General features: G+C 46.8%; 1 protein-coding gene across 1 annotated transcript in view; it reads left to right on the plus strand.

The window, feature by feature from the left end:
• Positions 1-22,668, plus strand: part of LOC134042832 (uncharacterized) — a 56,360-nt gene that overhangs the window by 10,446 nt on the left and 23,246 nt on the right. Inside the window, 3 exon segments of the mRNA XM_062490773.1 lie at positions 7,264-7,564; positions 10,083-10,164; positions 10,392-10,479. Coding sequence (XP_062346757.1) covers positions 7,264-7,564; positions 10,083-10,164; positions 10,392-10,479 — 471 coding nt within the window.

Genomic DNA, 22,668 nt, shown 5'->3' on the forward strand with positions numbered 1-22,668 from the left:
TGTTAGGCTCTGATGCAACGGTAACTTGAACAATAATTAGAGTATAAGGGGCTCACAAAGCAAATATCTCCTTCAGTGCCTTCCCTGCCCAGGCAAAATTCAGTAAATGGCCCAATTATAGTTCAGAGGGGCTGTGGGGGGAGTTCTGATGTGGTGATTAGGACAAAGTATGTTCAGCTGGAGTCACAGGTCACCTACAGTTCAGCAGCACATGAAGGGAGGCCAGGCCCTGCTCTGATTCCAGGGGAAGGAATCACTGTGTGACCCCCAAGAGCAGTTGGGTGGTTCCAGCCCAGGTGAGTCCTGGGCTGCAGGTATCCCCCCCCTCCTATGACCTGCAGCAGGGGGGAATTTGGCCATAAATCACACAGTGGTTGGGGTTTAAAGAGACCTTAAAGCTCATCTGGTTCCACCCTTCCACTGTCCCAGGTTGCTCCAAGCCCCGTCCAGCCTGGCCTTGGACACTTCCAGGGATCCAGGGGCAGCCACAGCTTCTCTGGGCACCCTGTGCCAGGGTCTCCCCACCCTGACAGGGAACAATTCCTTCCCAATATCCCATCTAATCCGGCTTTCTTTCAGATTCAAGCCATTCCCCCTTGTTCCATCCCTTTACAGCCTCTGGGATGCTCAGGGCTCTCACCCCACAGAGCTGGAACAGAAGCAGCAATTTTTGTGCAAACCTGGATGGGGTTTCCCAGCCATTTCACAAATGTCTTTTTTATAACCATCGGCACCTACAGAACCATCTTTCCATCAACAGGGAGGAAAAAGCCCTGGTGATGGGAGTCACTGAGATTGTTTGAAGTATCTGTGCTAAAATTGACAGCAAGCCCTGTATGTGTGTTTATTGCTCCCCGTGAACTGAAATCCAGCTGAAGGGTTTAGCTCACAGGGGAGCACTTGGCCCCAAGGCAGGACAGTTGCCTACATTTAATTCTCTATTAGATATCCCAGAATATCCCCTGGTATCTCTCTGCTCCCAGCTCAAACTATGCCACAGTGACTGGAATGGGAGCTGACACTTGCACTGGAAAAGTTCTGGCATCCTTTCACAAAGTCTTGCATCCTTTTGCTGGTCCAAACATGGCCCCAGAACTGCCAAGAAAGACTCATTAAATAGATTTTTTTTAAAGGAAAGAAGTCCGCAAATGAAAACTGTGTTTTTATAGGTAATTGTTATGGATTCCAGGGGAAGAGCACAAACCAGGATAATGTGGTCAGCCCGTGAAGCTGCTCAAAATAGCTCGACAGAGGTGGTTAAATGATGGTCTGGCTGCAGTCTGTAGGGATGGGGAGCATCCACAGGAGCTCTGAGGTCCTTCTGCCTATCAGCCAAATGTTCCCTGGGGCCAGGGATCACAACTATCCCCATTTCAGTCCAAACTGCACAAAAGTACTTTATTATTGCATCTTGCCTTATTAATAGAATCACAGAATCATTGAGGCTGGAAAAGCCCTCTGAGATCATCGAGTCCAACCATTCCCCAGCACTGCCAAGGCCACCACAAAACCATGTTCCCAGGTGCCATATCCCCATGTTTTCTGAACATTTCCAGATTTGGTGACTCCACCACTGCCCTGGGCAGCTGTGCCAGGGCTGGACAGTGAATCCTTTCAGTGAAGACATTTCTCCCAATATCCAATGCAAACCTCCTGGGGTGCAGTTTGAGGCTGTTTCCTCTTTTCCTATTGAACAGAGTGATACACTCCCCATCCTTGTCATGGATTTCCCATCATTAAACTATTGCTACCACCATGAGGTGTTCCTTCTCCCCAAGGGACAGATTGCTTTAAGCAAGAAGGTGTCCTGGGAGGCCCCAGAACAAAGCACTGGAGAGGTGTTTGTGCATTTGCAGCCCCTTCAGTTTTCTTCTGAAGGGTCCTTTGATGTGCGGCTCATAAGAATCACAGCATTTTTTCCATGGCCCAAGAGGTTTTAGGGTTTTCAGCACTTTATCATTTTATGGTATGGGCAGACAAGTGAGCACATTCAGGCTCTGATAGCTTCATTCTTTAGTCTGTGAAAAATTAATTCCCGATGCAAGACCCTGGGATGATGATGAGGATGATGTTGGGTGTCTCTTCTGCTTTCTTCCTCTGGGCTGTAGATTTAACTCCCTCAGACTGAAGCTGTGTGGGAGTCCAGCATGGCTTTGTGTGCCTGGTGGGGAGCAGAACACCTCTGGATCCAGCTGAAAACAAAATTCCAGCTTGCCCTGGGAGTGGGGAATGGCTGTGATGACTCAGAGGAGCTGCTTCTCATTCAGTGACAGCTTTCAGGGGAAGCTGTGACTCACAGGCACATCCAAATTCTTTAATGGAGTTGCTAACTTTTGGAAGAGGGTGGTTCAACCATCCAACATGTTCTGAGATTCCCAAAACTCCTGCATGGAGATTTGTCACCAAGGGTTCATGGAGAAACTGGGAAGTGGATTTGAACAGAGAAAGAACTTACAAGGAGAATTTTGTTGGCATCTGCGTGAGGAATTTTGATGTTCCAGGAGGGCAAATGCCAAGATGACCAAGTCTGCCAATGCCATGGTGTTATTCAAAGCTGTCAAGGTGAAAGGTGGCTGTGCAGAGGTGCAGCAGGTCCCATTATTCTGAGTGACTGGGGGTTAAAACAGCAGCTGCAGCTCTTTATTGATAAAGAAAAAGTAATGGATATACAGAAAAACAATTCCAGCTGTACACTGGCCGTAATAGGCTCTAATTTAGCTATTACCATGTCAGAAGAACTGTGGGTAGTTCTTAAAAAACATCAGCTTGAGGCTCTGGGGAGGTCAAAAGGGCAGTGAGAGCATCAGAAATTATTAGGAAGGGAATAAGTAGCAAAGCAAATGTGTTGTGCCAGGGCACTACTCCTGGGAGCCTCCCTGTGTGTAATTCCCATCCTTTCCATCTGAGAAAGGAGTGGTAAATTTAGAAAAGGAGGCAAGGGGAACAGGAAGGATGAACAGGGCCATGGAAGAGCTCCTGGCAGCACAGGGAATAGCAGAGCAAGACCCTGAGGCTGTTAGGAGAGAAGTCTGATGGGGATGTGACACATTTCCAGCCTCGTGATCAGTGTGGAGAGGAGTCAAGAGATGTCCTCGTGTCACTGGTGCTCCAAGCACATGAAGGAGGGGTGTCAGATGGCTTTATCAGGCAGCAGATCTAAAACAAAGAGAAGGAAGTGTTTTTCCTTCCATCAGATAATTAAACTATGGGAGTCCCTGACCAGGATGTTGTGGGTATTCTTCCTAAGGGATAAATGGATTCAAAAAGCAATTAGGCAATTTCCTGGATGAAGATCTCTCTGAGGCCATTAACCACTGGGATGTAAATACAGCTCTGTAGATACTTGTCCTGTTCTTCTTTCCCCTCCCCTGAGCACTTGCTGCAGATGACAGTCAGAGACAGGAGTCTGGCCCACAGGGCTTTGGCCAGAAGCATTTTCTGCACTGTCTGTGCCACAGCAGTCACTAATGGCCCTGCTGACCTGGCAGTGGGTGAATTTGGGTCATCTTCTCCCATTTTCCAGCCAGGGGATGGAGGGACAGAGGTGCTGAAGGTTCTCAAACGGTTTGTGTGAGAGGAGTGCAGCCGCCCTGTATTACCTGGTGCATTTCTGATACCTGCACATTAACGTGGCCACAACCTCCTTTAAAGACAGCTGGAAACAACTGGGCAAATGATGTTTGCCAAAGCCTTTGCCTCCAGCAGCCAGGGCAGCTCTGATGGGCACTGTTGTGCTTCCCAGTGCTGTTATTCCTGTGTTGATTGTCCCCAATTTGCACTGAGCTCACCAACATGAAAATGAAACCAGCAATGACTTGCAGGGATTGTGCATCCACCTAATGAGGATCAGATGAGTTGTTCTCCCACCCCCAGAGCTTCTCCCACCTCGGAAGATTTATGTGGCTGAACGTGTTTGTTCTGATCAATGACTGTGCTGCAGACACGAATACAAATGTAAAAGAGAGATTAGACTTTTGATCCAAAGCCACTAAAGGCAGCAGAAAGGCTCCTGATGCTCACACACACACACACAAAAAGAATGTTTTGGCCGCAGTGAAAAAGATGAAATTTTTGGTCAGCTTCAGTGAACAAAGCACCTTGTTAGGCAGTGACAGATTTTATACAACCCGCTATTTATCAGTGAATGTATCATTGCTTTCACCTCTCCTAATGGGAGGATTAACATGTTTAAGGCAGGAATTCAGCACCAGATCTGATTTGTTACACTTGCTTTTCACTCATCTTCGCGACGACAAGAAACATGAAAAACAGAAGCAAAGCTGCTATTTTTAGTTTGGTTTTTCCAAATCCACAAGCTTGGCACTTAGAGGGAAAAGCAGGAGCAGGTATCTGGTGTGTGTTGCTGACCAGGATTGTTTCAGCACCACGGTACAGGAGCCTGAAAAAACAGCGTTTAATAATTCTTCAATCCTCAGAGTCATTAAGCTGAGCGTTCATTAAATTAGCGTTACTGGAAGCATCACAGAGCTGAGATAATTGTCCCAGCACTCAAAAACTCACTCCTCCCACACCCTTTCCTACACAAGGATGGAAAACCTCGGGCTGGTGCTCCTGAAGGCTTAAGGTGGATACGTGGATATTCAGAATTGTCCGAGGACTGGGTTTATTTTCTCCATCTTTACTCCTATTAAAACCAGGCTCCTGATTCATCCGGGCTGCTGCTGCTGTAATGATGTGAGATTATCACACGGAGAGGATGATTTGGCTCATTTTGTAATAAAATCCTCATGTTAAATAGCTGAAGTTAAGAGAAATGGCATGTGAGGTGTAGTACCCGGGAAACAGAGCAGCTCAGCCCGTGTGGAAAGAGACCAGGATTTGGGTTCCAAGGTTTGTGGATTAGGGAAAATGGATTTGCAGCAGCTGTCTGGGCTGTTGGGAGCGTTCCTGAACTCCTTCTCTGCCCAAGTTTTAAATCACTGATCCCCCAAACATCCCCATTTCCCCACCAAGCGGGCAGGGAACCAAATGGACAGGGTTCAGGAGGAGAAGAGGGGAAGAGCAGATCTGATTCGAGATGGAAGCTGCCTGAGGCAGAGTTTAAATAGGGATCCTGGCTCTGCCCCTGCCTCGTGCGAATCGCATCCCTGCCCTTTCCCAGCTCTGGAGCACCATGCGGCAATTCCCGCCAGGAGAGCCACAAGGAATCAGGAATTCACTGCTGCTTCCCGGGAAGGAAGATCCTTTACAAGTGTGAACAGCCTCCAAATTAGAGGATCAATGTAGGGGCTTGGCCGGGGCTGAAAAATCTCCTTTCCTATTTTATTTTATTTTTTTTTTTTAATTTCTGCCGGGAAAAGCTGGAGCGGAGCATCCCGGGTTCCCTCTCTCCAGACTCCGCTGGTTATCCCCATTGGGTTATCCCCAGTGCCTTCCTCTCGCCACCAGGACAAAGCTCTCACCCCTTCCCACCCCGAGGGAATCCGCAGTGAAATTCCCGGTAACCGAATCCTGCGTGGATGCTCATTCATCCCAACAGAAGGAAGGCGCGGCTCCAAGGTCATCTCTGTGTTTTTCACGGGAATTCTTGCCTGAAATGGGATCGGGAAACCTCTTTAGATGCTGAGTGTGAAGGTGGTCCAGCAGCGCTGCTTGAGATGCAAGGACATGGCTGTTATAACAATAAACAGTGTTAGTTTTATGTTTGGGCTCAGCAAACTGAAAAGTCTTTTCCAGCCTAAATGAGTTTGTAAATATCTGGTCTTTGTTGGTCCCTTCCAGCTTGGGATATTCTACAAACATTTCCTCTGCATTTATCTTAATTTTTACCTCCTGAATGAATTCTGAACAGAAAAAAAAGAAAAAAAAATTAATGACCAGAACCCTCTGGCTACTGGAGTGGGAATTCAGCCATAAGCTTCAGTGAGGGCTGATGAGCTGCACAGGGAACTTCAGCCCCTTCCTTGCTCGTTAATTAATGTGTGTTAGCTCAGGGTAGCTGCTGGCAGAAGGGGTTTCATCCATTAATGACAAAGATGTTTCCCAAAGTAGGATGCAAACAGGGAAAGACAACATTTCCCAGTAAAGTTTGCTGTCTTGGGAGATGGATTTGTACTGAATTTGTTTACCACAAGTGCTGGTTAGAAAAAAAGATTCAAACCCACTGTGGAACGAAATTTATTTCTAGCAGGGACTGCACAGCACTGAAGATGTCCTGGAATCCCAGACTGGTTTGGCTTGGAAGGATCTTAAAAATCCTCCAGTGCCTTCCCCCATCCCAGGTTGCCCCAAGCTCCATCCAGCCTGGCCCTGGACACTCCCAGGGATCCAGGGGCAGCCACAGCTTGTCTGGGAATTCTATTCCAGGACCTCATCACCCTCCCAGGGAACAATTCCTTCCCAATATCCCATCAATCCTTGCCCTCTGGCAGTGGGAAGCCATTCCCTGTGTCCTGTCCCTCCATCCCTTGTCCCCAGTCCCTCTCCAGCTCTCCTGGAGCCCCTTTAGGCTCTGGCAGGGGCTCTGAGCTCTCCCTGGATCCTTCTCTTCTCCCGGTGAACACCCCCAGCTCACACAGCCTTTTCTCAGAAAAATGCTGCACCTGCCTTGGGTGGATTTTGTGCTGCTTTCTCTTCTCCCTGGGCTTGTGTCCAGAGACTCCAGAGCTGGATGTGCTCTTGGTGTTCCAGCTACAGCAGCCAACAGGAGAATATTCCTCTTTTTGAGGTGGATGCAACCTGCATTTGAAGCCTTGCCCACACTGGGTGAGTGGTGGTTGTCCTTACAGCAGCAGGAAAGTTTTCAGGGAAGTGACTGTGGCTTCAAGAAGGATTTGTAAGGATTATTGTTCATCTGCTGCCCAGTTTCAGGCTGCCAGCTCCCAAAATTCACAGTGGCAGGTACCCAGCACCTCCACGCAGCAGCTTTCCAGAGGAGACTGAGTGAGCAGTCACAACAAATGTCCCTTTTCTCTCTGGGATGTTTTCTCTTGCTGACAGGTTTCAGGTATCCTGCTGGGGCCACAGGAGCATGTGGAAAATGCTGGGAATGACAGAAAAATGCACTGAACCAGAGCTTGGGACTGATCTCCTCCCCTTGCCTTCTGTATCTATTTATTCTGCAGGATCTCAGGGCTGAGCTGCGAAATTTTGAATCCAAATTCCCTTTTTTCTTTTCCTCTCATCCCCAAATCCTCACGAACCTAAGACAGAGATTGATTTTTCCCACTCAGGCTGTGTGAAGCAGCTGCTCTGATGGACCTGAGGTTGGATCCAGCTGTAACTTTCCTGCTTCTGCCACAGGTGGACAGCGGGGGACCTCTGGTTTGCAGCTACTGGAACACCATGAAGTGGTTCCAGGTCAGTATCATCAGTGGAAGAAAGCCAAACCACAGGATTTTAACACCTGTTTGCAGCTACCAGGACTGGATTGAGAAGGAAACAGCCATAAGGGGAAAGCCTTTCCTCACTGAGGGTGTGGACAGTGGAGCACATCTCAGGGTCGCTCGTTCCAGGGCTGGAACACAGGTGGTGTTTCTAGAGCATTGTCTCCTTTTAGTCAACTTTTTAATAGCACCTTTAATAAACCTTCAGCTGAGTCAAGGTTTTTGAAAATAAAAGTCAGAACTGCCACTTCATTCTTTTTTTCTGAGGCCAACTTGCCCCATGTCACTGACGTGGACACAGGCTTCAACAGGAGATGTCACAATGAGCCAGGGAGTGAGAAATGAAATGGAGAAGGCAGAATTTGGGCAAGAAGGGCCATAATCCTCTGGAAAACACAGATTTTCCACACTGCTGGGTCACATTGGACTCCGTTATTTGCTAAGCTCAGATGCCAAGTGAAGAGGTAGCACCTGAAGGTGCTGATCCCCTTGGAAACTTGAAACCCAGAGGAAGTCGTTCACTTACTCATTATCATTAATTGTTATAAGATAGCTCTGGGCTTTAGTTTATTACAGTAATTATTTGCTGGGCTAATTTATTTTAGCCTAATTTGAACTAATTTTATTTTTACTAAGAGCACCCAATGAGAGCTCAACCCTTGCTCGGGTGCTGTCAAACTTCTGGGACAGAACCACCGAGGCACTGGAAAAGGTTTCCCAGAGAAGCTGTGGCTGCCCCTGGGTCCCTGGAAGTGTCCAAGGCCAGGTTGGACAGGGCTTGGAGCAACCTGGGCTAGTGGGAGATGTCCCTGCCCATGGCAGGGTGTGGGATTGGATGAACTTTAAGGTTTATTTCAACCCAAAGCATTTTAGGATTTTGTGATGAGAGAAGAGTTTGTGGGCTATCCAGAAAATTCTGCCTAAAAAACCCGCTCAGTCTTATAAATAATCAGAATAAATCCCTTGCAAATCAACAGTAAAGCAAAAGTAAAGAGATTTGTTTTCCTCTCTCTTAGATGTGTTTTTTCCTGCATTGCTGAGAGCTCCACCTCCCAGTTCCTCATCCCAGCCTGAGCTGGGACTGAGCTGGTCCTTCACATCCTTCCATCCTACACATGGCCTTCTATTAATCTCCAGCATTCCAAATATGTTCTGCTGCTCACAAGGAGGTTCCAGCTTTTCTTGGAAGTGATGGGGAAGGAGAGAGACAGCAAAGTCCCCTTCATGTCCCACCTTTGCATAAAAGCACCTGCAATTTGCAGCAATGATAAAACCCAGTGAATGTGCAATGGGACAGAACCTCACAAATTGGTTTTAATTACCTTGATATTTTCTGGCTAGCTGGCAGAGAAGCCTTGTAAATGAGAATTAATTCATCTACCTTAAGCTAATGCAAACCCATCTTGGCATAAAAGTCAGGCTTTATTTTCTGTGTTATCTGAGCAGAAAATAATGCTTAATTATTATTAGTTCTGAGTAATGCTTATGAAAATTGCTCCACATTAATTTCACATGGCTGACTGGCTAATGGATGCATAAGGGTCTTGTAACCCTTTGCAAAAAGACTAATAAGAGCTAAAAACAAGGGGAATATATTACTTTAACAGCTATTAGTAGCAGACAGTGTCTGCTGGCATTAATACTTATATTTATTTTCCTTTCTATTAATAATATATCAACAGATTCTGGAAGCCATGGACATCAGGAAATATTTCCTAATGTTGCAATCTCTTCAGCTGCAGAATTGTTTCCCCTAGAGGAAATGAGAGAAGTCCTCCTGCTTAAATTATTTTAATGTAGGGGTTGTATAAAGCACTTCTGTCTCCAGCACATGGCAGGGAAAAAGCCTGGGCTTACAGGGGCCTGCAAAATGACCCAGTAGGTCTTTTCCATCAGAAGCATTTGCAAATTGATCATGGTCTGTGCTAAAGGAAGGCAGGGCACTGCTGCTCTGGGCTTTAATTCATCCTGCTCTTTATTTATTCAATGGATTTGGGGATAAGTTTGTGCATGGTGCCTCAATTTCCCTGCTTGTAAATTGAGAGCATGAAAGAGGCTCCCTTTCCTATGGGGAGCATCACTTCTGTAAGTTCAGACCAGTGAAGAAATAAACAGGAAAAAAATTTTTCCTCATTTAAAACATCACAAAACTCAGTCAAGTGAATTCATCTTTGTTACTACTTCCACTGTTCAATAATTAGGTTGAGAAAGGACACGTCTGTTTAACATTTCCAGGCTGTAATTAGGTCTGATGAAAACATCTTGATGCTGTGGGTTCTTTTTCTGAGGGTGCTTGGGTTTTCAGGGAGCATTCTGATTGTGGATTTGATGGGAACATGTTGAAATCACTCAAAATCAAAATGCAGCTGTTCAGTGGCACACATGAGTTATTTTTTTTTTTTTTTAGCATTACAACATTGGTGTAAACATTCATTATTGTAGAATTCCAAAATGATTTGGGTTGGAAGGGGCCTTAAAGATCATTGAATTCCACCCCCTGCCTTGGGCAGGGACACCTTCCACTAGCCCAGGCTGCTCCAAGCCCCATCCAACCTGGCACTGGACACTTCCAGGGATCCAGGGGCAGCCACAACCTCTCTTTTGGGTTTAGAACAGCAAAGTGAAGCATTTCCAGACCGAAGGACCTCAACGTTTATGCTTCAGTCTGTAGTTGGCAAAGTTCACTTTTTGTCTTAACTTACAGCTCATTTCTTCTTGCCTCTCCCTTCATTCCAGAGACAGATTTTGTTTGCATCACTACACCTTTAGCAGCAAATAAACAGGATATGGAAATGCTTAGAGACCTGAGAAAACATCTGTAAGAGGATTCAGTGGAGAAAAAAATAGGAGGATATGAGTACTCAAGCAGAGAAAAGAGGTGGTCAGGAGCTGCTTGCACGTTTTGCTGAGGAGATAAGAAGAAAAGCTCCCGTGAGCACTGAAGGCAGCAATTTAAAAGCCAATACATCAAAGTAATTTTGGCTTAGTTCTGCAGAGATTAAGGGCTTTGTGTATCCACGTGTTTCTCTGTCTGCCCAATCCCAGCTGGCACTCGCACGCCAGCTGGAGCAGGGAGCTGGAAGAGTTGAAGATGATGATGTTTGTGCAAATTTGGCAGCAAGAGCTGGTGGAGGTGAGAGGTGGGGAGGGCTCCAAGCACAGTTGTGTGGCTCCACCTCAGAGAAGGAAGGTGGGAAGAGCAGCAATCCCTGGTCATAGGTAACTGCTGCTGGGGAAATCCAGCCTTTACTCATCCTCCTGATGGAAGGTGTCCCTGCCCCTGGGATGAGCCTTAAGGTCCCTTCCAACACCAAATATTCCATGATTCTGTGATGCAAGAGGATGAGTCCAGACCTGTCACCCAGCTCCTTCTCAGTACATGTCACCTGGGGGGGTGGAGGAGGGGTCTTAAGACAAAGCAGTTGTCCCTGTAAGGGACTGAGATTTCCCTTGTTTTTACCTCCTTTCCCAGCCTGCATTTCTTCACAGGGGTAAAACACAATAAAAACCAAGGTTTGTCATCTTCTGCTCTCCTCAGCTCCTTGAGCACCTCTTTGTCCCTCTGAGAAGGACATGGCTCTGACTGTGACCACTGCCATCCATTTGTCACCCCATATGAACTACATGGAGAGAAATGTGACTTTTATTGATAATAATGTAGGATTTTAGGTGGAGACTAGAGGCTGCATAGGATCAGAACCTACTCCCACAATTCCCAGGGCCTTCCCATGTGGCTTTCCTGCCATTTTTCAGAGAGAGGGCTCTGTTTATCCTTCTCTAAGCATGGGAATAATTAAAGAGCAGGGATATCCCTTGGGATGCACCAGTGATCAGAGTGATTAATCACTGCTGTTAATTGAAGGTGGCTCTGGGACAGAAAACGCCACTGACAGTATTGAATGCCTTGATTTGTTGAAAAAAACCAAAAAAAAACTGGTGAACACTTCTGGTGTCAGGCTGGAGACATTCAGGGACACCTTCCACCATCCCAGGTGGCTCCAAGCCCGGTCCAAACTGGCCTGGAACACTTCCAGGGATGGGACAGCCCCACTTCTCTGGGCAACAAGAGGAGCAGCTTGGCCACCTCTGGGCAGACCCCCCTCCTTCACAGTTGTGTCACTGGTCACTGCTCCTGGTGGTTAATAGGGTTTGTAAGATGGACAACCTGGCTGCAACTGAGCTTACAACACCCTGCAGCACCAGGAAACATCCTGGTTTTGGGTATTTCCAGCTATCTTCCTCCCATGTCCTTTTCCGGGAGATGTCCTGTGCTCTCTAACAATTCTTGTATTCACAACTGTCCTCTCGTGACCCAGTGCTCCAAGGGTTTTTCAGTATGGAATTCCCTTTGTTCCCACACACCAAACCACTAAAATGATTTGCCAACTGCATTTGGCCCCACTGCTGCAAAGTCTGGGCTTCTATACAAATCTGGAATGTAAAATTTCCTCTTCCTTAAGGCTTTTGAACTTATACTACCTCTGCAGGCATGAACAGCAGTGTAAACAACTCCAGAGCTGCCCCTTGGAAAATAAAGTGGGGGAAAGGATGAGTTAGGCACTGAGTGCAGACACAGGAGTGCAGCTCTGCAGCAACCCTTTGAGATCCTAGAAAAAGAATCTGGGAATAGCCTTGGTCTGAACAGAATTATGGAAATGCCAAGGGCAAAATGGGAAGTGATTTGTTAACTGTGAGCACGAGTTTACAAAAAACCTTGGAGCCCAGAAATGCTGGGCCAGGGTTCCACATATTCCTCTGTTCCAAACTACACCAATAATTTGTCCTGTTTTGCAACTCTTGGCCAGAGACTTGAGGTGAAAGTGATGCTCTACAGAGCAGGGGGCTTTGTTAGGATGGGAGAGGACCCAAGAATGGGAACAGCTTCCCTGGCAATTCCCAAGGTGACATTCCCAAGGCTGCTCAATGAGTGTTTGGACAATGCTCTCAGGCACAGGGTGAGATTCTGGGGATTGTATTTTGCAGGACTTGATGGTCATTGTGGGTCCCTTCCAATCTGGGAAATTCTGATCCTAGGAGTGGTGCAGGAGCTTAAGGAACATTTTGGGGAAATTCCAGTTGTCTGAGTGCCACAGTCCCTGCTCAGCTCTGCTCACAGAGGGGGAAGCTGGAGCTGGATGTGTAGATTCCCAAAGTGTTTATTCAGGGTGGGTTCAGCTGATGGTGCCTGGTGACAAGAGAGTTGTTTTGTGGATGGCTGAGCTGCTGTGGCTGCATTTGCACAGCTGGGAATATCCAGATGAAGGCGCAGAAGGAGATTTCTGGCACGTTTAGGTTATCACATCCAAAGGGCCAGGGCTGTGTGTGCTGCCACTTGCAGATCTCTTCAGTGGCAGATCTCTCCAGTGCCCCACATCTGAACCTGTTTCCCAAAGGATCCTGGCACTCCCCATCCCTCAGGGGAATTTAATTCTCTCCAGAATGCTCCGTGCACTGAGAGATCTCTGGGTGTGACTTTGTCCTGTTCTTTTTTGGTTGTTCTTCCTCTCTCAGGAGGAATCAGATCTTGGCCAGAACCTTCCTGCCCCATGCACTGACTCTGCTGGAATGGAATTCACATTCTTTATACCAGCACAAGTGGTGCTCTGTCTTAGATTTGTCCCCAGACCTGTGTCAGTGATTTTGCTGTTGCTGGGCAGGGCTTGAACATCATCAAAACTTTCCCTGCTTCCCACCCCACCCCACCAGTGAGGAGGCTGGGAAGACAAAAGGAACTGGGAGGGGACACAGGTGACCCCAAATGACCACAGGGATATTCCATACCAGATAATGTCGTGCTCAGCAATAAAATCTTGGAGAAAGAAGGAGAAAGGGCGTGTGTTTCAGCCTTTCCATAAGGTTTCAAAAGAAAAGAGGAGATATTTAGACGGGACACTAGGAAGGAATTCTTGGTTGTGAGGGTGGTGAGGCCCTGGCACAGGGTGCCCAGAGAAGCTGTGACTGCCCCTGAATTCCTGGAAGTGTCCCAGGCCAGAGTAGATGGGGCTTGGAGCAACTTGAGATAGTGGAAGGTGTCCCTGTCCATGGCAGGGGTTGAGACGGGCCAAATTTTAAGGTTCCAACCCAATCCATTCTGTAATTCCATGGTCCTTATGTCTCTTTGCTTGTACACAGCTTTGCTTCAGGTATTAAACTGCCTTTAGCTCGCCATGTAGGATTTTTGCCTTTACACTGGAACCCTGCACTTCCATTTTCCTGGTATTTTAAATCCCAAACTTAGGCACCTCCAAAGACTCATTTAAAAACCACCTCTGCAGGTTGGTCCTTACATAAGCTTGAGGTGACTATTTTATTTTCCTTGCTACCAGCACACAGATGTCGATATTTCACATCTCCCATAATATAAATGGTACCAAAACCTCTTTTCCACCCCAAGAACCAACTGGTCCTGTTCTGCCTGACCCATATGGTCACATCCTCTGTATTAGGATGGCTGATCCAAACTGCCTCCTGGCAAAGGACCCTGGCCTGTGTTTGGGTTGGTGTTTGGGTTGGTTTCAGCCATCTCTGCTCTATGTGGGTGGAAAAATCCTGTACCCACTCATCCCCATTTTATTTCCCAGCACAGAGCTCCCTCCTCCAAACCCAGGTTCTTTCCCAGCTCTTCTGCCAATGATTCCTGCTCTGCAGCCATCCCAAACATCCTCCTACAGCCTGGCAGGCTCGCTGGAGTCATGAAGCTATTACTGAAATCCTCCAATGGCTTTAAAAGATGCATTTTGGTGTTCTGTTTCCCCCACTGTGTTTCAGGGCACCCTGAGTCACTGCTGAAAAGGGTTTGGGCCAACCTGCTGCCAGTCAATTTGGGAAGGGGCTGCATCCCAAACTTCTCAATGCCACCCACGCCCCTGCTCAGCTGTCATGGTTTCAAAGCAATCCACTGAACAATTACAGGCTAACAATACAAAAAAGGGAAGGGAACGGTGCCATCCCACTGTGATCTCATGGAGAAACGCAGAACTGTTCTGTAATAAAGGTAAATCAGCTTCTGCTTCGCTGCATAATGAGTCCCTGATGATTTCAGCAGGAGAAATCCCAATTAGACACTGGTGGAAAAGGGGCATCCCATCTTGGGAGCACGTTGGAAAGGCTGAGGATTTTTCCTGTTGCGCTTTGTGGTTAAACTGAAGCTTTTGTATTTTGAGAAAAACATCCTGAAATATCCAGGCATGATGCTGTGAAGCAGAATCCCAACCTTCTTAGTCCTTCCTGTCACCTGCTGCACTCTGGTGAGAGGAACATCCCCTTCCACCCCAGGTATGATCCAGGGCATGAGTCCATAGGCTGCTTGCTGGTGGGAGTCACTGTGGGAGCTGCTCTGCATCTTATCAATGAGTATTTGCAAGGATAAAAGGTAAGAGACAAAGAATCACAGAATAATTTATGTTGGAAAAGACCTCCAAGACCATGGGGTCCATCCTGTGACTGATCCCCACCTTGTTCCCAGCCCAGAGCACTGAGTGCCACATCCAGTCATTCCTTGGACACCTCCAGGGATGGGGACCCCAAACCTCCCTGGACAGCCCCTTCCAATGCCTGACCACCCTTTCCAGGAAGAAATTCCTCCTCCTATCCAACCTGACCCTGCCTTGGCACAGCTTGAGGCGTTTCTCTCTCCTCCTGTCCCTGTTCCCTGGGAGCAGAGCCCTGACCCCCCTGGCTGTCCCCTCCTATCAGGGAGTTGTGCAGAGCCACAAGGTCCCCCCTGAGCCTCCTTTTCTCCAGGCTGAGCCCCTTTCCCAGCTCCCTCAGCCTCTCCTGGTGCTCCCTTCCCCAGCTCTGTTTCCCTCCAGCCCATCAATATCCTTCTGGCAGTGAGGGGAGTGTAGATTATTTGTAATACAATTTGTGAAGAATTCTAAAATCTCCCATAGTAAATGCAGGAGTGAAGGGGAAGCAAAGGCATCTCCTGGTCCAACCTGATGTGGAGCCCAGACAGGGTTGTAGGAATCCCAGATGTGCCACTTGTAGATGCATTATGTCAATAAACCATGGTGCCAACAGTGGTGGCAACCTCACAAAGCTAAGTGGCCCTGTTTGGCCATCTCCAGGCTTTAAAAACTCTCCCTTCCCCATATGGGTGCCCTCAATCCAACTGCATCCTGGAAAATCCTGAACTGGTGGATAGTGTGATATCCTACAATGCCAAACCCAAGGATTTCATCAACTGAGTCTGACTCCCAGCTAGGGATGCTCCCACTGCTCAGCTACCAGGAAAAAAAAAATTATCCTTATAATCTCTTAAAATTTTCCCCTGAGCATCGTCCACTTTGGAGCTAGGGATGCTCCAAAGTCTGGAGACATAAAACTGGGCCAAACAGCCCTAGTCTGGATCTGACTCAGGGCACTCCTTCCTTCAGTTGTCACTTCAGTGGAGAAATGAAATGTTCCGAAAATAAGACAAATTTTTTTCATGTGCTTTCTGAATTTTGGATCTTTATCAGCCAGGTGAGGTGGCAAAGTTTGGGCGACTTCAGATGGAAATTGGAAAACTGAATAAACTGAGCATGCTGGATTTTCATGGAATCATGGAGCACCAGAATTGTTTGGGTTGGAAGGGACATTAAAACTCATCCCCCTGCCATGGGCAGGGACACCTTCCCCTATCCCAGGTTGCTCCAAGTCCTGTCCAGCCTGGCCTGGGACACTTCCAGGGATCCAGGAGCAGCCACAGCTTCTCTGGGCCTCCCCACCCTCCCAGGGAAAATTCCTTCCCAATATCCCATCTATTCCTCGGGCAGTAGGAAGCCATTCCCCCTTGTTAAGGCAGTCCAGGCCATCATCAAAAATGGAAACGCACCACATAATCTTGCCATCTGTGTAGCACAGAAATGAAATATTAACTATTAAACTATTATTCTGTTATGAGCTCATTAAGATTTTAAATCCTTCAGCAAAATGCCCAAGCAGTGAAGAGTGGGGCGCACTTTAAATATAAAATCACTTTTATTTCTTTTTTAAGCACTAGTTGAATTCTTTTATAAGCTGAGTTTAGCTGTGGGTGTTAAGCATAAAAATATGTGATGCTAATGACGCCACTGGTTATCTTACAAAAATTGAGGTTTTAAAGCAGAAAAAAAAAAAATCTCTTGCTTTTCTCCCTCCTCTTTTGTGGATTTTTCTAAAACCTTTTCTCCCAGTCAGGAGTCAGAAAACAAACTGTGTTTTCTCATGTGCTTTATCCAGCACATTTCTAACACAAGCAATGATGAGATGTTGCAGTAAAACAGAAATTAAATGGGATTTCTTTCTGCAAATTCACAGCAAAAACTGGTAGTTTCTCGACTTCTTTCCTTTTAAAACTTATTTTTTGAAAGACTTTATATTCATTTTTATACACTGACAATTTACATGCATAGAATCAATAGAGGCAGAATTACAGTTTTCCTTTTTCAGTCCAGATTGTAATTGAAAATCTTTACCCCTAGATGGCAGAAAGTCCCTCTTTTGGGGTGTTTTGGTTTGTTTTAATCCCTGCGCAGGATGCCACGATCTCAAGTTTCAGTATTTATGATACTCAGCCTTATCCAAGTTCTCAGCCCATGGTGTGACATCAGTGAGTTTTAAACCTCACCGAAATTGCTTTTGCTGATCAAACTGCAAATCTTATGCCAAAATGCATCTCTGTCCTCTTACCAGACAGATCCCAGGGCTTTTTGGTGTCCAGTGCTTTAGTGTAAATCTGAATAAACTCAGGGCCTAAATTGGATTATTGGATTATTTGGATGCATTGGTGCAGAGATGCAGAGAGGAGAGGGGGGCATTACAGAATTGTTTGCACAGTCCGGTTGATACAATTATCAGGTTAGGGGGTAAAAATTGGTTCCTAAAAGTTCAGAATCCAGGCTGAGGAGGTCTCATGGTTGTTTTTTTTGCTATCCATGGAGTGAGACAAGTGATTAATTCCTCCTACTTGGGGCACCCACTTTGTCCAAGGACCGCTGCTGCTGCTCTCTTGCAGCCTCATGCCTTCTTTCACTGAAATTTATGGATTCCCATCCCCACCTGGGGCTGCACAGGCTGGGGACTGATGGCCTGGATGGCAAACAAGGTGTTCACATGTCACTGAAAAAAGGGTTGGGCCACTGAGATGGAAACAGGGCTTTTATTTATCTGCCTGCCCATGGGGTCACAACCAAAACACGCCTTGTCCATCCTCTCTTCTGGCTCTGGGTAACAGAGAGGGGTTTTCCATGCTTATTTCTACCTCTTTGTGTTTTAAATTCTCTTTTCCCACCTCTGTTCTCAGCGAAGGTTTCTTGACTTTGGCCCAAAATGTGCTTTTCTAATGCTGATGTAAATTTTCAAGATTTATGGCCACACCATACCCTCTGGCAGTGTGTCCCACACCCACAGCTATGCATTAAATCCACCTGCCTCCAGCCTGGGGAAATCTGAAGGATATGAGGCAAAAAAAAAGTGAGTCTGCCAATAAAATGGAGCACAGGAATGCAGGAAGTCAAAGACCAAAACCTTGATTATAGCTCAATACTCACCAAAGAACCCAGGATAATCTTTGATATTAACGAGTGAGAAGTGTGTGATCAAGCAAGGATTGGAGAGGTGAATAAATAATTGGAAAAGCTCATAAGGCAGAATATAAAGCAAGAACATCATGATTAAATGTCTTCAGCACTGAGCCCATCCAGTCTCTACCAGTGGTGAATGTGGTCAGGGTGCCTTTGTTCTGGCTGGATTATTTGTTATTCCTTGAATTAACAATAAATCCATAGCTTTGATGGCCAGGAAGGACCTAAAATCGTGTATTTGAGTTCCTCTGTAGGTCCAGGTCTGGGGTTTCTTGCCCATCTCTCTCCTTCTCCATAAGCCAGCCTGGGGAAACAGGATCAAGCTCAATTCAGCACAACCCCAGATCCAGCACAGGGGCAGGAATTCCCTGGGATCTGTCCTAGGAAGGTGAATTTCCCAAGGCGGATGCCCTGGATGCCACAACTCATCTCACCTGCCTTGAAGTGCTTATGGCTTTTCTATCAGTTTGGGTCTTTAGCTTCTTACCCTGCCTATGGATTTTTTGGCAAATATTCCCAGCCAGTGATTCATCTTCCCATAAATCAGAGACCTCCCTGTGGTCTGATGAGTCACTTCACTGACTGTCTGGTTGGGTTTCTGTGGGATAAACACCCACCTGGGATGTGGATGTCTATGCCATGGGTCTGTGATTCAGCTGCCCACACAGGATGTGGGCACTTGGTGGCATTTGAGCTGCTCTGAAGCACCTGAGACACCTGTATCCCCTGAAAAATCCAGGTTTCCAGTGCTGAATTCCTAGAAGATTGGTTGTACAAACTACTTAGGACGCTTTCCTTGTTACACTCATGTCTCTCAGCCAGGAAAGCTCCATCACCATTTGCAAATTGCTGGGAGAGAGGAGAAGAAGTTGGGATGAGGTTTTAACTTTCAGTGAGACTCTCCAACATTGTGCTAATAAAATCCAGAAGTCATTAAGAAATTAAAATATGATCCTGAAGGAATCAAAGTGCCTTAAGCTAATGGAAAAGAGGAGTGAGGTGAAGGGGTAGAGGAAATCACCCATGAATATTGCAAATCCCAGTGCAGGAGCTGACTTCCATGTGGAGCCAAGGGTACCCTGAGGGACAGAGAGGGATGACCCTGGAGGGGCCAGAATTTGGGAAGCATTTCACTCTTTCCCTTCATCCTAGAGATGTAAAAATCTTTATTAATTTTGACAAGGAGGGAAAACTGTAATTTCAAACCCAATACAACCTTCTGCCTTTCTCTCTGAGGGTTTTTGTGATGCTCAAACCAAAAGGACCATTTCATGCCCTCAGCAATCCTGTTGATTCTCAAACCTGGATCTTTGTATCTCTGCAAAGTCAAATACCCCAAAAACTGCTGAGTTCTTGGCTGGGGAGTTATCAAGCAGCATTGGGACCACCAAAAGATAAAACAAACCATAATGGGGACTTGCACCAAATAATCTCTGTGCAGCTGGCACCAAGAGCAGGTGGTTTGCTGCAAAGTTGGGTCCTTCCAGGAGGGCTTCAGTTCAGCTCCCAAAAACTGCAGGGATGTAAACAACAGTTCCTGGATGTTGTTATTTCCTGGGAATCATGTCCCTGTATGTGAAAGCAGTGGCCAGGCTGCTGCATCTATCCAGGGGCAAAATGGGATCCATCCGACAGTGGAGGCAAAAGGTTTGTAGCGTCCTATTGTCCCCCCGGGGAAGAGACACTCTGAGCCCTGTGGGGACAGATCTCAGCCCATGCAAAAGGATTTGGGGAAGGAATGAGGTCAGGAGCAGCAGGATCAGGCCCTGCATCTCATCCGTAGCTCCGTGGTTTGGCACTCTCATCCCAGCAAGGCTCCTGCCTGGGGATTTGGAGAATACTGCGGAGATGGGGAAAGGAAGGAATAGAGTTTCACCTTTTATTCTTTTATCACGGCGACAATGCATGGTGGGAAAAAAAAATAATAAGAAGAAGTTGTAAATGGCAGAATTAACAATAATACAACCCCATCCCTCCCCCCCTCTCCCTGTGCCGTCCATTCAGGAGACCGACAATAAACAAGGTCATTTGATTCATTCAGCTCGGGGTGTAAACAAAGCCTTACAATAAAACTCCCCCCAACCAGGGCCCCCCTTTTTCTCCAAGAATAGATGTCCCCCCCCTCCACACCGGAGCCCCCCCGCTTGGCTTCTCCTCTCCCATCATCCCTGGACCAGCCCTGCTGCCACTTCCTTAGTCCCCATCCCGGCTCCGTGAGGCCCCGCTTCCTACTTGGTGTGGGAACCTCAGCTTCCCTGGGCAACATCTGCACAGACAGGCCCACTTTCTCATGCTGGCCTCATCCTGGGATCCTCATCTGGGGGAGCGAGAGGGAGAGAAAAGAGGGAAAAAGGTATCCGCAACAAACCCGACCCAATGCTAAAGGGATTCGCATCCCCTTTCCAGGCCCATAGGGAGCAGATCCCAAAAGCTGATGGTCGGTTTCCTTTTTTCACAGGATTTGCTGGGATCCCTGTGGCCAATGGAAGAACAGGTCTGTGTGAGTGCACAAGCAATGGGAAGAGGATGGGTTGTGCAAGATGTCCTGTGGTGGGATAAAGCCTGGGATGGGGTCTGGGGTGGGGGGTGACATGAGGCTCTACCAGCAGCAGGGAAGGTGGTCGGAGAGTCCTGGAATGGTTTGGGTGGAAAGGCACATTTAGAGCTCATCCTGTCCCACCTCCTGTCAAGGGCAGGGATATCACCCAGCAGATCTGGTTGCTCAAAGCCCTGTCCAAGCTGGACTTGAGTGTTTCCAGGGATGAGACAGTCACCACCACTCCAGGCTTGGGAAGTTCTGAAACTTTCTCCACCTCATACCTTGCTTAAAGGAATTCCTTTGGAGCATTCAGTGGGTGCCAATGACCCAAGCACCTGGGGATTTATGCCACCTGGAATGTCCACCCTGACACCTGCACAAGCTGGGATGACACTTGCGGGTCCTACCTAAAAGTTGTTGCCCAAATATGGGGATATTTTGTGCCACAGGGTTCACCAGAACCTTCCCTGACCTTTGGGATTCCTTCCAGGCCCTTCCAATGGCTCTGGGGTCTGGTGGGATGCAGGAAGATCTCAGCATGCTCACATCACACAGGGGATCCTATCCAGGTTGGACAGGGCTTGGAGCAACTTGGGATAGTGGAAGGTGTTCCTGCCAATGGAAAGGCTTGGGATGAGCTTTAAGGTCCTTTCCAACCCAAGCCATTCCCTGATTCCATGTTTTCATGCTTTGGTCAAGACAGAAGGACATGAGCCATAGCTCTCCAAACAGATTTCTCCCTGTGTTCCAGCAAACATGGACTCACTGCTGGATTTAAGCACTGGGAAATCTGGCTCAGTTTTCACCTCTTGAGTTCACCATAAACTTTCTCTACGTGACTTCAAACAGCCCAAATCCCCAGAATCGCTTCAGTTTCCTGCTCAAAAGTGCTGAAATAACACTGGGGGCAAAACACCTTCCAGTGCCTCAGTTTCCTCCTTGGTTTTCCTCAGTGTTCAGTTATTTAAACTGCAAATTTGCAGCATCAGGGGCTGTCTCATGATGTTTACACATTAATTGATCTGATACCACGGTGCTTCCACAACAGAGCACCATAATAATAATAATAATAAAAATAATAAAAAGGGATGAGTTATTCCTTCTCAGGGGAGAAGGTTTGTTTTCAGAGATGCTCAAGAGATGGGTAATAACAAATAATTCTAATACAAAGCTTGTTTCTCTGCAATTTAATATTTGCAACACCACAAATCTAGTGTATTTGTACTTTTTGCTTTGTCTGCTGGATCCCTTCTGCAATCACTTGCCGGGATCAGAAGTTTATTTTCCTGTACTTCTGGGGAGAGAATTCTTCAAAATAAAATAAAAATAAAAAAAGCTGTGAGAGACTGAGCTGCAAGAAGGAGGAAAATCATGGCCAAACCATCATTTGGTACAGCAAGAAAACCCAACCAGTGGTAACAAACTTTTCTACTTCAATTTTCACCTGCAGAACATAAATGTGTCTGCCAGGCAAGGAAAATGCCTCTGTTCCTGCCTCTCCCACATCCCTGCTCAAAGACACTGTAAACATTTCTCATTCCATCTGCTGAAATGTTGGCAGGTGCACTGCAGTGGTCCCTGCAGGTGCCATCCAGAGGAACATGCTGGGGTCATCAGGATCCTGCAGTGCTCTGTCCCCTCTTTCCAGGAACAGATCCATGACTGGGTGTTCATTTCTGGTAAAATGGACTGGCTTGTCTGGCAGGGAAATGGTGAATTCCCATCCCTGGAGATGTCAAAAAACTTATGGGTGTGGCACTTGGGGACATGGGTCAGTGGTGGCCTTGGCACTGCTGGAGGAATGGTTGGACTCGCTGATCTTGGAGGGCTTTTCCACCCTTAGTGATTCCAAGATTCTGAGTTTGGGCTACACAACATTCAAGCATATTTAAGCTTCAGAAATCACCAGTTTTTGAAGTCCAGCATGGCAAAGTTTCATCCTATCAGACATCAGGAGACTCATGGATTAGCAGACCTTTGGATTAATATTGCTGTGCAGACACCTGGGGTGCACCTGCAGAAAAGCCACATGATAGACTTGGGGTGTGTCACTGAGGTTTTCCTGAAAAAAAAACCAAACAAAAACAAACAAACAAACAAAAAAAACCCAAACCAAACAAAACACAACAAAAACACAACAGTCAAAAAACCCCAAAACAAAACAAAAAACCCAAACAAACAAAACAAAACAAAACAAAAAAATCTAAGTTGGGAAATTATGAAAAGGACAAAAAAA

The sequence above is a fragment of the Cinclus cinclus genome, chromosome 3 (genome assembly GCF_963662255.1).
Source record: "Cinclus cinclus chromosome 3, bCinCin1.1, whole genome shotgun sequence".
Taxonomy (NCBI): domain Eukaryota; kingdom Metazoa; phylum Chordata; class Aves; order Passeriformes; family Cinclidae; genus Cinclus; species Cinclus cinclus.